The 16,089-nt window shown below is 36.0% G+C and overlaps 1 protein-coding gene across 1 annotated transcript in view; it reads left to right on the top strand.

Moving 5' to 3' along the window:
• The window catches only part of LOC127987559 (uncharacterized), a 1,718,354-nt gene that overhangs the window by 903,346 nt on the left and 798,919 nt on the right, over positions 1–16,089 (top strand). The window contains exons 53-55 of the mRNA XM_052589927.1: positions 12,434–12,604; positions 13,478–13,654; positions 15,042–15,218. Of these exons, the coding sequence (XP_052445887.1) occupies positions 12,434–12,604; positions 13,478–13,654; positions 15,042–15,218 (525 nt within the window). The remainder of the gene's footprint in view (positions 1–12,433; positions 12,605–13,477; positions 13,655–15,041; positions 15,219–16,089) is intronic.

Genomic DNA, 16,089 nt, shown 5'->3' with positions numbered 1-16,089 from the left:
AGGTATAGGTCAGTCTCATCTGTAAATATGCTAATGTAGTTTTGTCTTTTAGTCAAGCAACAGCAGCACATTGCTCACACTCACTCAAAATACTGTATAAACAACGTCATTATTATCTATTGTAATGTTACAGCAGTAATTTAGCAGACAAATCATCATATTTTATCATTGGTTTAGGGCGAGCTAATGCATACAAAAACACAACCCTTAGGAAAATGTATGTAGCCTATGGTATGGTAGCTACTAAGTGTGGTTTAACCATGGATTTTGTAGTAAAAATAAACAATTACTAAAGTGGTAATTCATTTGCCAAAAAAAAAATGCACTTACAAAACATGGTAAAAGTCAAATAAAAATCTTCAGTATTAAAGTCATGAGAGAGATGGATGGATAATGAAAGATTTGGTTTCAAAAACAGTATCTATAAACTATTTCTTTTGATTTTAAATCTGCATTGAACTTCAGATCTCATTGAAGTAAAAGGCAGTACTAAAGTCTGATTGTGTGGTGGATGTGTTCAAATGTGATCATCTTAATTCAAGTGATGAAGGATGGTGAAAGTCTGAAAGTGTTGAGCACTACTTTAAGGTTAAACCTGCATGGTGTAAATTGTGGAAGATGATTAACAGTTGCAAATAAACATTCATTAGAAATGTATAAAAGTAATCAAAAAGTACTCAAAAGTAATTAGTTACATTACTTTTTTAAAGTAATTAAAAAAGTTACACTACTATTACATTTTAAATAGGGTAACTTGTAATCTGTAACCTATTACATTTCCAAAGTAACCTTCCCAACACTGCTGATGTCACATGGACTACTTTGATGTTTTTCTTACCTTTCTGGACATGGACAGTAGACCGTACACACAGCTTCAATGGAGGGACTGAGAGCTCTCGGACTAAATCTAAAATATCTTAAACTGTGTTCTGAAGATAAACAGAGGTCTCACGGGTTTGGAACGACATGAGGGTAAGTTATTAATGACATAATTTTGCTATCTGGGTGAACCAAGCCTTTAAGTTACTTCTGGTCTCTCCCTTCTCACAGCAGTTAAAATCTGTGAGAGACGGTTAGGATCGTTAGGCGTGCACAGAATTTAAATATCGTCATAAAGTAAAATTATATTAAAAATACATGTAAACGAGGTAAAACACTTACTTATGGTCTTTTCCTTTGATAAAACCAAATTCCCTGTCTTCTCCCCATCGTGTGTGAAATAATATCTCTCTCTTGGAGAACAGCACATAAATATCGCTATAAATCAATATAGTGTTATTAAATACATATTTTAAATGAGATGAAAACACTCACTTTCAGAATTCCCTCATAGAAAATAACTGACATCCTCGTCTGTTCCAGTTCGGAAGAGTATAATTGTTGAATTCAGTGGTTATTTTGTTTTCTTTGTGCCCAAAATACATTCTCATAGCTTCATAGAATTACAGTTGAACCACACATGGACTGTTTTACCAATGTCCTTGCAACCTTTCTGGCTCTGGGAACATTTCAGTTATGCTGCGATCTATGGAGAGTTAGAACGCTCTCATGTTTCATTAAAAATATCTTAATTTGTGTTCTGAAGATGAACAAAGGTCAATTGTTCACCTCTACTGTTAAATAAACAAATAGATCTGGACATTGCCCAAACATAATAAACATCTTACAAATGGAAATACATCCTTCATGAAGCCTCACATCAATTAATGTCAGTTACAATGTATGGGTTTACACACAGTACATCAACAATAAAAAATCAAAGACAGGCCCTAGTGAACAAATCTGTTTCTAGATATTTGTTTTAAAAGCGTGTAATGATGGGGTGAATTAAGGGTGATTGGGACAGTTTCTGAATTTCAGCCTTCTGCAAGGTTTCTTGCCATAAATTAAAACATCAGCCCAACACACGGTACACTTCTGTAATACTGAAGATGTTAACTACTCATCTGAGAAGGAGACAATGTTATATTATTATAATGAAAGGATGTGTGATGTACACTTTTCTGTAAACAGGTCTGAAGAATCACCTAAAGTTCATTCAAAGCAGAAACAACATTCATGTTCTTTATGTGGAAAGAGTTTTTAAAAGTTCACTAGAAAACACACACTGCTGTCTGTGAACTTCACTCTGACAACATTGTTGGTTTGAATCCTGAAGGAACCAAAAAGACAAAGTTAAACATGAGACGATAACACTCACAGTCATCACAAATCTCTCAACAACACTTAAACCATGTTATTTGCTTCTAACATATTTCTGAATTTGTGTGTTCCTATTGTTTTTTTATTTTTTTTTTCTTCTTTTTAATACGGAACACTACTTTATTGTCTTTAATGTGGGATGATTCTCCTTTATACACAATGCTTGGAAACCCTCAGCTGGACAAAGTAATGATGGAATCAAAAACCAGTTGGACATTGAGCCTATAAACATAAAGAAGCAGAAACTGTAGAACAAGTATTAATACTGCACCTTATATGAACAGAAATAATTGAAAGTAACAAATGAATACACATCTCTGCATGTGGGACATTTCCAATAAACATGATAGATAACAGTCCAGGAAGAGTGAAAATAATAATGCAGTGTTTAAATGTATTAGGTGTAATATCCTCTCTCCAGTACAGCAGGTGGCAGTAACTGTTCAGCTCGCTCGAGACTCTCCAGTAAAACCCACGAAGAAGAAGAAAACGAAACGAAAGTAACTGAAGACAACACGCAGATCGCGTGGATTTGATGTCATGTCCTAGAAAACATTCTTAATTTTCAAGCTTAAAGCACAGAAAAAATGAGTGTTTCAAATACATATGAATTCTCTTCTTAGTGGACAAGACTGCAAGTAAGTTTTCAGAAAGGGGTTATTGAAAACGAATGTGTTTCTGAAGGTTTTTCAGTATTTCCGCTTCTGTTTTATGTTGTTGTTTTCGTGACGCGAAATCGAAAGTGTTTTTAAACCAGCCATTTCTCATTAAGATCATTTGGTTATACTACATGACAGTGCATTAGTTTGTAGCTCACTTTATTTTATATAGTGTTTTTGTTGCTGTTGCTGCTAACTGAACATATTTCTTGATCTCATTAACCTCTTCATCTCCAGGTCACACTGAACAGCAGATTGTTGTCTCAAGCCAGTGCTGATCAATGACAGTTCATCTGCAGTCTGTCAGAGAAGAGAGGAAAGATGAGTCTCTCACAGAAACAGAGGTAAGACTGAGTCTGTTTTCAGACAATCATTTAAACACTGCTGCACTTTCAGAGGTTTGCTGGAAAAAACTAAACCTTAACCAACTCTCTTTTATATTTACAAATGATTTGCAGAACTTCAGAGCTTCATAACTTCCTAATTAAAAAATAAATAATTACATAAAAATATTAAAAAAGTAGAAAAAGATGATAAATATCTGAGAACTAGAAATCTAAATTGCAATTTTACAACCACTCGTCAGCACTGGATATGTACTTTGTAAATTACTTCACATTAGTGATTTTGGTTTTTAGGTCCTAAATTATTTTTCAGACATTAAAAATGACTCTTAATTTAAAGGGTCATATGATGCTTTTTATTCCTGTAGAAAAGTTTCTCTTCTCTCTTTGTGTCATTAGTGTAAGATCAGACTCACATGTGTCTGTGAAGAGTGACCGGTCAAATGATGATGACAGACCAAACTTCAGTGAGAAAAAAACATCTATCAAAAGGTATTTATTATCTTTGACATTATAATGTTGTGTTGGCTTATTTCTCCACTAAGATGCTTGTGATAGAAATGAATGAAATAAAACAATAAATCACTGATTTCCTCTTTATTGAACTCAGTCTGGAGCTTCTTTCCAGTAACACAATCACACAAGCAGACACAAGGAGGTATGAATTAACCATGAAAATAGATCATGCAGCCAAACATGAATATGTCTTTCCATCTATCCATAGTCATAGATGAACAAATGCATGTCTATACTGTGCTTCATTACCATCCTCAACAGTGAAGCTCTTTAAATGAGACTGAAGGAGCTTCTGTAGTAAAGTGTTTTGTTCTTTGTGTCATTAGTGTAAGATCAGACTCACATGTGTCCAGCTCTGTGTCTGTGAAGAGTGACCAGTCAAAGGATGAAGGACCACTCTTCAGTGAAGAAACAACATCACGAACCGAACGGTATTTGATCTGTTTCCTATTTCTGTTTAAACATAGACTGTGTCAGAAAGTGTGTCAGTGAATAATTATCATACAACTACTTGTAGTCCTTTAATTTTTTTTACTTATTTAATGGTTTTCTCTTTGCTAAAATGTTTAAAATATACTTTGGTCATATATATATATATATATATATTCCCTAAAAATATAGTATTTTGATTTATTTTATTTACTATCAGGCTTCAGTGTGAAACATTAGATCCAGATTTACAGTCTCACAGGAACCACAATAATTTTACAGACAGTCTCCTGCAGATCTTCCAGGTAATTAAACACATTTTCAAGAATATTTAATAATTCTAATAAACAAATATGTTATTGAATAATAGTGTGACAGAACTTTTTATTTCTACTTTTTTCTTTTTAAGAACCTATAAAATAAGAACAAAAGCCTATTTTTATTAATATTTACAACAAAGTAATATTTGTCTCAACTTGATTTCTTGATTAATATGTTTAATTACTGAATAAATAATTTTAACCAAATATAGGATTTTGTTCTCTCATTCATTCTTTTCTTTCTTCGTAGGATCTTGAGAGCAAAATAATCACATTTCTAACGAAGGAACTGGAAAAGTTTAAGAAAATATTACAAAAAGAGAACTTGCAATACTTTGTGAAGGACTTTAATGAGAACAGATGCAGTATGAAAGAAGCAGCTCTTGATCTCACGCTCTACTTCCTGAGAGAGATGAAGCAAGATGAAGCTGCTGATACTCTAGAAGGTAAGAGACTCGTGATCATCTGTTAGATTGTTACTTATAAATGTAGAAGAGAAAATATGATTAAACAATATCTGTATTTTTGTTTCTGTTTAGATGAGCTGGTCTTCATTCATCAGCTAAAGTGTAGCCTAAAGAAGAAGTATCAATGTGTGTTTGAAGGAATTGCAAAGCAAGGTGACTCTACACTTCTGAAGAACATCTACACAGATCTCTATATCACTCAGGGTTGTAGTGAACAGGTCAATACTGAACATGAGGTGAGACAGATTGAAGTTGCTTCCAGACGTCATGAATCACAGGAGATACAGGTTGAGTGCAAACATTTGTTTGAAGCACCTGAACAAGACAAGCAGATCAGAACTGTACTGACAAAAGGAGTTGCTGGCATCGGAAAATCAGTCTGTGTGCAGAAGTTTGTTCTGGATTGGGCCGAAGGAAAAGAAAATCAAGATATCAGCTTCATATTTCCTCTTCCATTTAGAGAGATGAACTTAAAGGAGCAAGAAAAACTAAGTTTGATGGACCTTATAACTCAGTTTTTCCCAGAGACAAAAGGACTGAAGCTTACAAGAAGAAATCAATTCAAAGTATTGTTCATTCTTGATGGATTGGATGAATGTCGTCTTCCTCTAAACTTTAAGGATAATGAGACGTGGTCTGATGTTTCATCACCAGCCTCTCTGGATGTTCTCCTGACGAACCTCATCAAGGGAAATCTGCTTCCTTCTGCTCTCATCTGGATCACCAGCAGACCAGCAGCTGCCAGTAAGATTCCTCCTGACTGTATCGACCGGCTGACAGAGATACGAGGATTCAATGATGCACAAAAGGAGGAGTACTTCAGAAAAAGATTCAGGGATGAGAATCAGGCCAAAGAAATCATTGGTCATGTTAAACAATCAAAGAGTCTCTTTATCATGTGCCACATCCCAGTCTTCTGCTGGATTTCAGCCACTGTTCTCCAGAACATTTTAGAGGAGAAAGGAAATAATGTTGTGAAAAACAATCAGGCTGATGATGTCTCCAAAACACTGCAGGAGTCAAATACTGAAGACACTCCTAAGACTCTGACACAAATGTACACACACTTCCTCAGATTTCAGATCCAGCAGAGCAGACGAAAGTATGATGGAGAACATACAGCAGATGTTTCCTGGGATAAAGATGCCATCTTTTCACTGGGGAAACTGGCATTTGATCAGCTGGAAAGAAACAACGTGATCTTCTATGAAACAGATCTGGAAGCCTGTGGTATTGACGTCTATAAGGCTTCAGTGTACTCAGGCATGTGTACCCAGATCTTTAAGGAGGAAACAGGGATCACTCTTGGTACCATGTACTGCTTCGTTCACTTGAGCATTCAAGAGTTTATTGCAGCCCTTTATGCACATCTGTTTCTAGACATCAACAAGAAATGTGTGTTTGATCAAGACTCTACAGAACAGGAAAACAAAAGTGAAACCATGATTGATTTGCTCAAGACTGCAGTGGACAAGGCACTAGAGAGTGATAATGGACACCTGGATCTTTTTCTTCGATTCCTCCTTGGTTTGTCACTCCAGTCCAATCAGAGACTCTTACAGGGTCTGTTGACACATGAAGAAGACAATGACCAAAAAAAAAAGGAAATAGTTCAGTACATCAAGCAGAAATTAGAGTCTAATCTGTCTCCAGAGAGATCCATCAATCTGTTCTACTGTCTGAATGAACTGAACGACCAAACTCTGGTGCAAGACATTCAGACCCACCTTAGCAAAGGAAGTCTCTCATCTGCTGATCTTTCACCTGCCCAGTGGTCTGCTTTGGTCTTTGTGTTGTTGACATCAGAGGAGGAGCTGGAGGAGTTTGAGCTTCAGAAATTCAAGAAATCAGACGAGTGTCTCATTAGATTATCAGCAGTCATCAAAACCTGCAAAAGAGCTCTGTAAGTTATTTAATATATTTTGTCATGTTTTGTTCTCATCTTAAAATTACATGAATCTACATTGATACATAGCAGGCTTGGACACCACGATTTATAGTGATAATTAACCATACACCAGTTATAAGTAGGGGTGGGAATCACCAGAGGCCTCACGATACGATATTATCACGATACTTGTGTCAATATATCGAGATATTCTGAGATTATATTGTGATATTTATATTGTGATATTTCAGTTCTTGAAAGTAAATTACTGTTACATTTAAATTAAATTAAACGTGTAGTCTTTCATCTAGGGATGCACCGAAATGAAAATTCTGGGCTGAAACAGAAACCGAAAATTCTGGATGCACTTGGCTGAAAACCAAAAATGCTTTTTAATGATTATTTATTAATTTATGAAATAATAGACATTTATTTTGTAAGACTTTTTAAATTTAACTAAATTTTAATGATACTGAATAAAAAAAACACACAAACTAATAAAATAACCACACTTTTCTTAAAACGGCACAATAAACCTGGACAGAGTTTATGTTAATATTGGTAACATTACAATAAGGTTCACAAGGTTACATACTTTAAGATTAATACATTCTTAGATTGCAAACTAGTTCAAGGGTTATTTCAGCCAAAAATGAGAAATTGCCTCCATTGAAAATGTAAATAAATACGATATACCGCCCATGTCCAGAAAGGTAATAAAACATCATCAAAGTCCATGTTACATCATAGGGTCAGTTAAAATTTGTTGAAGCATCAAAAACAGGTTTTGGTCCAAAAATAACAAAAATTATGACTTTATTCAGCATCGTCATCTCTTCAGGGTCTATTGTGAGCACTACTGCTGTGACTGTTGACGTACAGTGTGAAGTCGTAATGTTTGTTATTTTATAATTTTATAATTTACATTTTGTTTTGTTTGTTTATAATTTACATTTTTGTGTTAAACATTAATTGAACCTTATTGTAAACTGTTACGTTAATATTAAATATCAATAAATACGTTTTTTATCCACTTCAGTGTAACAGAATCATTTATAAGTTTATTTATTAATTTATTTATTTTTGGACTATCTAGATAATTATAGTCCTACAAAGTTATTATTATCAGATCACAGCGTACAGATATACCATGTTACAGCACAGTAGCGCTACTGCAAACAGGAGCAAGATTTTTTGCCATTTTTCTTTTTGATTATTTGCAGATGTAGGTGCATATCTAAACTGAACAAAATTATAAATGCAACACTTTTGTTTTCGTCCCAATTTTTCATGAGTTAAACTCAAAGCTCTAAGACTTTTTCTATGTACACAAAATACCTATTTCTCTCAAATATTGTTCACAAATCTGTCTTGATCTGTGTTAGTGAGCACTTCTTTTTCTATTTGCTGAGATAATCCATCCACCTAACAGGTGTGGCCTATCAAGATGCTGATTTGACAGCATGATTAGCCTTTAGCCCCTTTTCCACTGTGATTCCGGCAAATACACAGCTAATGTGTCCCGGCAATTGTTTCCGGGTCACTAGATTTTTCACTTTCACACAGCCAGTGATTACCCGGAATATATGCGTGCGTTCACACACAACCCCTAAAGGTCCTGTAAAGACATGTGACATCAGGGTGTGAAGTGTAATGTACGAGTCGAAAACACTAGGCATGTTAACTTTCACTTAAGATAGCGAACGATCTCAGCTTCAGCGCAGAAAGTGAGGGACTAACTGATCTCTGCTTCATTACAATTTGCACATTTTTTTAGTAGAGAACATTGATCTGCCTTCAAAACACCTGGTAAAAGAGTCACGTGATATCGTGCGTCATCACTACGACACACCCTTTACAGCATTAGTGCTGACTTTTGTTCACACAGAGCTCGATCTGGGACTGAACCCGGCAATGTTACTAGGTCCCTAACCCTGGATCAATCCCGAGAAGTGTTTGTGTTCACACAGAAGGTGACCCGTCATTAAATTAAACTGGGTCCAATGTTCATTGTGAAAGGGGCTTTAGGCTCACCACTATAAAAGGCCACTCTAAAATGTGCAGTTTACTGTATTGATGGTCTGAGGGGGGTGTCCAAAAACCAGTCAGTATCTGGTATCAGTATCAGTATCTGGTGTGAACACCATTTGCCTCACACAGTACTACACATCTCCATCTGATAACTTTCCGCGATGCCGTCATCTTTATTTCAGAAGGTGGCCCAGCTGACCTCACCAAAAAAAAAAAAAACTCAACACCAGCATCTAGTTGATTGCCAATAAATTGATTTTATAATTCTACCAAATAGTATACTAAAAGATCCGTATTGCTGCGGAAAACATTGCGATACTATACTGTATCGTTTTCCCCCCCACCCATAGTTATAAGTATATATCTCTTTTAGGGTAAAGTCAAAACAATTTCTTGAACTTTTTTTTCTTTAAGAACTGCAGTCCTTTGGAATTAAAGTGCAGTTTTGTTTTATTAGTTTTACATGGGTTTTATGTAAAAATATCTCTTTTCAGCAAAACAAGCTGACATGTTGTTATTATAAAACACATTGTTCCTTTGTTGTTTATGCTCTAATATTGAGTTCAACTTCTACAACTTCTGCTATAAAGCAGATGTACTCTTACATAACCTCAATGCATAAATTATTATCCTCCAGATTCTCCTCCTCAAGACACTCATCCAGATAATAGAGCAGCTCTTTTAAATGTATAACTCATTGCCATTAATTATATAAACCTGTTATACATTTACATATTTTATTAAGTTTTATTTGAATCAACTTCAATCAATACAATTCTAATATATATGCAGTGTATTGGTATAAATTTATTTTTGTATTTAACAAATGTATTACATGTATCTAACTCTGTGATTTGATTTTTCTCTTGTAGGCTAAATGATTGTGGCTTAACAGACAAAAGCTGTGCAGCTCTGGCTTCAGTTCTTGGATCAGATACCAATCTGAAAGAGCTGAACATGAACAATAATAATCTGCAGGATTCAGGAGTGAAGCTGCTCTGCACTGGCCTGGAGAATATAAACTGCAAATTAGAGATACTGAGGTAAGTTTTGTGACAATCATTAGTGTTTTGTTAATTTACATTTTGACAATTTGCAGGCTTTAATTTCAGCATAAACTCCACATTTCAGGGCCCTCATTTATCAACAGTACAAAGTTAGGGATCTTCTGTCTTGTACTTTAACATAGGAATGTGTGTAAATATAAGCACAACTCTGAGCATGCTTAAGCAGAGGATCTAGTGCTAGAATGGCAATACTACAAAAAGAAAGTGCTACTGTGTGTTTCCTGTGTCCTTTTAATTGCAAATACTACATTTATAAATTAATAGTTCAAGTTAGATGAGATATTTAGTCTTGTTTATCTCCCCAGGATATAAGACTAAATATATTTTTGCTTATATAGTAAATGCATCTTGATTAAAGTAAAAACAAGACAAAATAATAAGATAAGCTTTTTTTTAGGTGCATCTGGGAAGTCATTTGAAATGTAGCTGTAGTGTCATGACTGATCTTGCTTTGCTGCAGGATTCTGCAAACCATGCTCTGTGCAGAAAACATGTTTAAAAAGAGAGCACTGATCTGTTTAGTGAGTGCACAGAATAGCCGTGTTTCCACTATCGAGCTAGGACCGGGCGTGCTAGTGCGTGCCAGGGCCAGTCGCGTTTCCACAGTCACTTCCGGGGCTTGATCGTGCCTCGCCGGGGCTTCCTCGGGGCCAACGGCCAGGTTTTTTGGCCCGACGAAAACCTTGGGCCAAAGCGGGCCAGCTGGGGCTAGAGGAGGGGTTATGAACAAAGGCGGAGTTTCTCCGTGTCTAGAGAGCGTCAGCCGCTGATCATTTCAGAAAGATAACAGCTTTAACAGCAGCATTAAAGACTTTTAAAATAAGTTGAGCTCAAATCTCACTCTTAGTTAGCAGCAAGTGTTTGAAATAACTTGATCCGATGTGGATTATAATCACTAAACAAGGCAGAAATATTTATAAGCGATGTAAAAGATTATGCAGATTATGCGGTAAACATTAACGTTACACAGTAAAGATGTTAAATATGACTGCTTGGAGAAATCAGACGTCAGCTTCTTATTCTCTATCACAATTGTGTATTTATTAAGTAACATTTTATCTGTCATCTCGTTTCAAGAGTTTAGCTTCACGTTGCATATCATCAAAATATAGCCTAGTAATGATTTTTGTTCGGGAGCTTTTATAAAAATAGCGAGACTGCACTGCGGATCATTTCAGAAAGATAACAGCTTTAACACCAGCATTAAACAGTTTTTTAAATAAGTCGAGCTCAAAACTCTCTTTCAGTCAGCAGCGAGTGTTTGAAATAACTTGATCCAATGTGGATCATAATCACCATGCAAGGCAGAAATATGTATAAACCATGAAAAAGATATGCACGCTAAACATGTTACCATAGTAAACATGGTAAAATATGACCTCTTGAAGAAATCAGACGTCAGCTTCTTATTCTCTATCACAGTCGTGTATTTATTAAGTAACTTATATTATCTGTCACAAGCCTCGTCTTGAGAGTTTATCTCACGTTGCCTATCATAAAATAATATAGCCTAATAATGTTTTTTGTTCGGGAGTTTTTATAAAAATAGAGATATTATCATTCATTCTAAATATGATGGCTACTGTGGCTAATAAACAGAAACAGACTCGACTGAATAAGCAGGCTATTTTCATAAGCGTTAAAAATAAATAAATAAATAAAATAGATATAAGTGTATTTATGTGTGATTAATTTTGAGTCCTGATAAATTAAATCAATTCTATAGTTAAAACATCCATGCTTTTGAATTTGAATATATAACAAAGCATGCAAACACACTGCCGCTTTTATTATGTTTGTTTTGTGATCGCGCATGTTCCAGTGGCTTATTTCTTAGTTTTCTGATAACTTCTCTTTGTTGGTGAAATAATGAGGTTGCATGACGTTGTTCTGAGAGGCGTGTAAAGGGCGTGTTTTAGTGACGTGCAGCGGTGCTTCAAGCTCCCCTGTGGAAACCCTGCGCTATTCTGGCCTCGGTGCTACTGGCCCGGGGCTATGAGCCCCGCCCGGCCCACTTTAAGCCCTGGCTCGCACTGGCCCGACAGTGGAAATGCGGCTATTGTCTTCACAGTCGGTACTGCTTTCTTTTTCAATTATTTCGGGGAGGACATTATACATTCACATGATTTATAAAGGGAGATGTTGTCACCATATATGGTTTATTGGAGGCATTTCTGAATGCAAATGTCTAAGTGTTTAAATGTTGTTTTTTTTTTAGTCTAGATTTAGGCACGATGAGTAGAACGATTACTGGATCTCAATGTTCTGCACGAGTGAATCAGATCGCTGTTCTACTGCAGGATAAACACTGTACACTCAACACATTGACATACATTATTTCAATGTTACAAGGACATTTTTAAATTCTTGCTGCTGGGTGTTTTTTGTGTGTCTTGTATAAGAGATTGCTGACTGAATGAGTTGCCATCATCATCATCACCCAGTATTTGTCAGCTAAAACATACTGGTAAATATTAAGATTAAAACTGAAGTGTTTTCTCTTTGTGCAGTCTGAAGAACAACTGTATCACAGAAGGAGGTTGTCATGTTCTGGCTGCAGCTCTAAATTCAAACCCTTCAAATCTGACAGAGCTGGATCTGAGTGAGAATAAACTAGGAGACTCTGGAGTGACAGAAATCTCCAGTCTGCTGAGAAATTCACAGACACTACAGATACTCAGGTCTGAATTTGGTTAATCTAAACATGAATCCATGTAAAGTTCCAGCTGATCTGTAAACTGGTGCTGTGTCACAAGGAATGGGTCAGAGATGTGAAATTGGTGTGTTGGTGTAGATATGTTTATAAAATATTAAGTGCTATTAAATATTAAATAAGTCGCACCTGACTATAAGTCGCAGGACCATATGGAAAAAAGTGTGACTTTTAGTCCGGAAAATACAGTAACACACACACCGTGAACGCTCGCACACACTCTCTCTCTCACTCACACACACACACACACACCGTGAACAGACACACGCACACTCTCACGCACACACACAGTGAACACACGCACACTCTCTCTCTCTCTCTCTCTCTCACACACACGCACACTTACACACACACTCTCTCTCTCACACACTCACACTCTCACACACACACACCTGCAGCGCTGAGGAACAGTTGGGGTTCAGTTCTTGATCGAGGGTCTCATCTCAGTCAATCACCGGAGATCACAGTAATCCAGTTCATGAATGGACCAAAATTATTATTATTATATATTATTTTTTATTCACTCAGACATGTAGAGTAAAGAATGACAATTACAAAAAAAGTTAAACATTTATTTAAGTAAATTGTAATTCAGAAACATCATTTTCTTGATTTCTCACATTTAAACTCAATTTTCACATTTAATGGTATTTTAAGTAGTTCTGTAGTTCATCCTGTGTCTACTTTGTTCATCTTTCTTCTTCTGTTTTTGTTTATGGTCATATAATAAGGTTTTTGGCAGTGTTTTATTTATTGCACTGTATGGTGTTAACACATGATGAATTACTCACACATGAGCATAAAGTGTCTGATTCATTGTGTTTTCTCTTTCTGTCTTCAGTCTGTGTAGATGCAGTTTTACAGAGAAACAGTTTCTCATCCTGACTTCAGCTCTGAAATCAAACCCATCACACCTGAGAGAACTGAACCTGAGCAGGAATGAACTACTAGGAGACTCTGGAGTGAAACACCTCAGTGATCTACTGATGAACACACAATTCAAGCTGGAGAAACTAGAGTTAGTATCATTATACTCTACAGCAGTTACAGTCAGATTGACATGATTTATTTCCAAAAATGAATGTACCCTTGTGATCTTTAATGAAAATAACTCTAACTTTCTCTCATAAACACATCTCTTCTCTCGTCTGATGATGTGAAGAAGGGAAAACCTGTCAGTCTCATGAGATCACAGCAATAGCAAACAATTATCAGCATTTACATTTATTCATTTAGCAGACGCTTTTATCCAAAGAGACTTACAGATGAAGACAGTGGAAGCAATCAAAAACAACAAAAAGAGCAATGATATATAAGTGCTATAACAAGTCTCAGTTAGGTTAACACAGTACACGTAGCATGGGATTTTAACTAATATAATAAAAAGAAAACAGAATTAAAAACAGAATAGAGCAAGCTAGTGTTAGAGGTCTGGGATGAACAATCAAGCGATGTTCACTTGCAGAACGCAAGCTCCTAGAGGCACATAAGTCCGAAATAATGAATTTAGGTAAATGGGTGCAGAGCCAGTGGTAGTTTTGTAGGCAAACATCAATGCCTTGAATTTGATGCGAGCAGCTATTGGAAGCCAGTGCAAATTGATAAACAGAGGTGTGACGTGTATTCTTTTTGGCTCATTAAAAATGAATCTTGCTGCTGCGTTCTGGATTAATTGTAAAGTTTTGATAGAATTGGCTGGAAGACCTGCTGAGAGAGCATTGCAATAGTCCAGCCTGGACAGAACAAGAGCTTGAACAAGGAGTTGTGCAGCATGTTCCGAAAGAAAGGGCTTGATCTTCTTGATGTTGAATAAAGCAAATCTGCAGGATCGGACAGTTTTAGCAATGTGGTCTGAGAAAGTCAGCTGATCATCAATCATAACTCCAAGGCTTCTGGATGTTTTTGAAGGAGTTATGGTTGATGTGCCTAACTTGATGGTGAAATTGTGATGGAACGATGGGATATTGTTTGCAATAGCAAAAAATGATCAGCTTTTCATCAGAAACTGTTTTTAAAGCTGTTTCACTCAGACATGCATCACGATAAGAACAAAATATGATAACAAAATCTTGTACTTGTTGGCTGTAATCTACAATCTTAAAATATCATTTAAAATAGATTTTAACATTTGAATGTTGTTTTTAAGATGCTTCTGTAGTTGATCCTGTATCTTAATTACATTATAAATCACACACATATTCTTTTTTTTTTTTTTACTAAAGATTCTCTAGACTTGAAATATAACTAATATCCTCAATATCATAGTTTTTTATGGCTGTGTAATTATTGTTTTCAGGTTTCAGCATAATTTTATTTATTGCACTGTATGGTGTTAACACATGATGAATTACTCGCACATGAACATAACGTGTCTGATTCATTGTGTTTTCTCTTTCTGTCTTCAGTCTGTATAGATGCAGTATTACAGAGAAACAGTGTCTCATCCTGACTTCAGCTCTGAAATCAAACCCATCACACCTGAGAGAACTGAACCTGAGCTGTAATAAACTACTAGGAGACTCTGGAGTGAAACACCTCAGTGATATACTGATGAACACACAATTCAAGCTGGAGAAACTACAGTTAGTATCATTATACTCTACAGCAGTTACAGTCAGATTAAAGATTACGGTTTACTTTCAGGAAAAGGAAAGGATGTGACTTGTGGCCAAATATAGTGCATTTAACACATATACACACACACACACCAGGGCCTGAATTTCGTTTTTTAAACTGGGGGGGAATTCCCCCCTTACATGGGTCACATGGGGGGGATCTAAAGATTATGGGGGGGAGAATAACTTTTGATGCATCGGTCTAATTTAATCATGTTCGTTTATTAATATCTACAGATTTGTATGCATGAATTGTGCATTTCCAGTTCTCAAAAAAAAAAAAAAAAAAAAAACTTTATACAAAATACATCATGCTCTTCAAATTAAGGAAAACACTGGACTTTTTAGGACAGCCTTAGTAACCCCTTGAGCTCCTCTTCTCTCTGCAGCTGTGCAGTTTGGATAGCATTAGCCATAGCATTTTTGGATGTTTCTGCTTCTTTCTTTCTTTTTAAAGCTGCTGTATGGCCAGTTCCATTGGCATGTCTATTTAATGTAGATGTTTTGTAGCATTGGCTGGTAAATTGTGGACTGCTGTACATCTTACAAACTGAGCAGCTCATAATCCCATCGTTAACTTCTAGCCAAGGGTAAATTTTTAGCCAGTTCGTTTGAAATTTATCCTTTGACTGCTTCACCTCTGTAATATTTCTTTGTGGATCTTCGGTTTGGCTGCTTGTCGGCCTTTCGTTGTCGGACACTTTTTTCTTTGGATCGTGATCTGCATCATCCGAACTTGTCTTTCGCTTCAGCCAACGGTCCATATTTAAACTACTACGCTAACCAAACAATTCATTGTCTGTGGCCGTGTTTGTGCGCGCGGGAAATATGCTGCGCA

Source organism: Carassius gibelio, chromosome B22 (assembly GCF_023724105.1).
Source record: "Carassius gibelio isolate Cgi1373 ecotype wild population from Czech Republic chromosome B22, carGib1.2-hapl.c, whole genome shotgun sequence".
Lineage (NCBI taxonomy): Eukaryota > Metazoa > Chordata > Actinopteri > Cypriniformes > Cyprinidae > Carassius > Carassius gibelio.
This window is presented reverse-complemented; position numbering and strand designations above follow the sequence as displayed.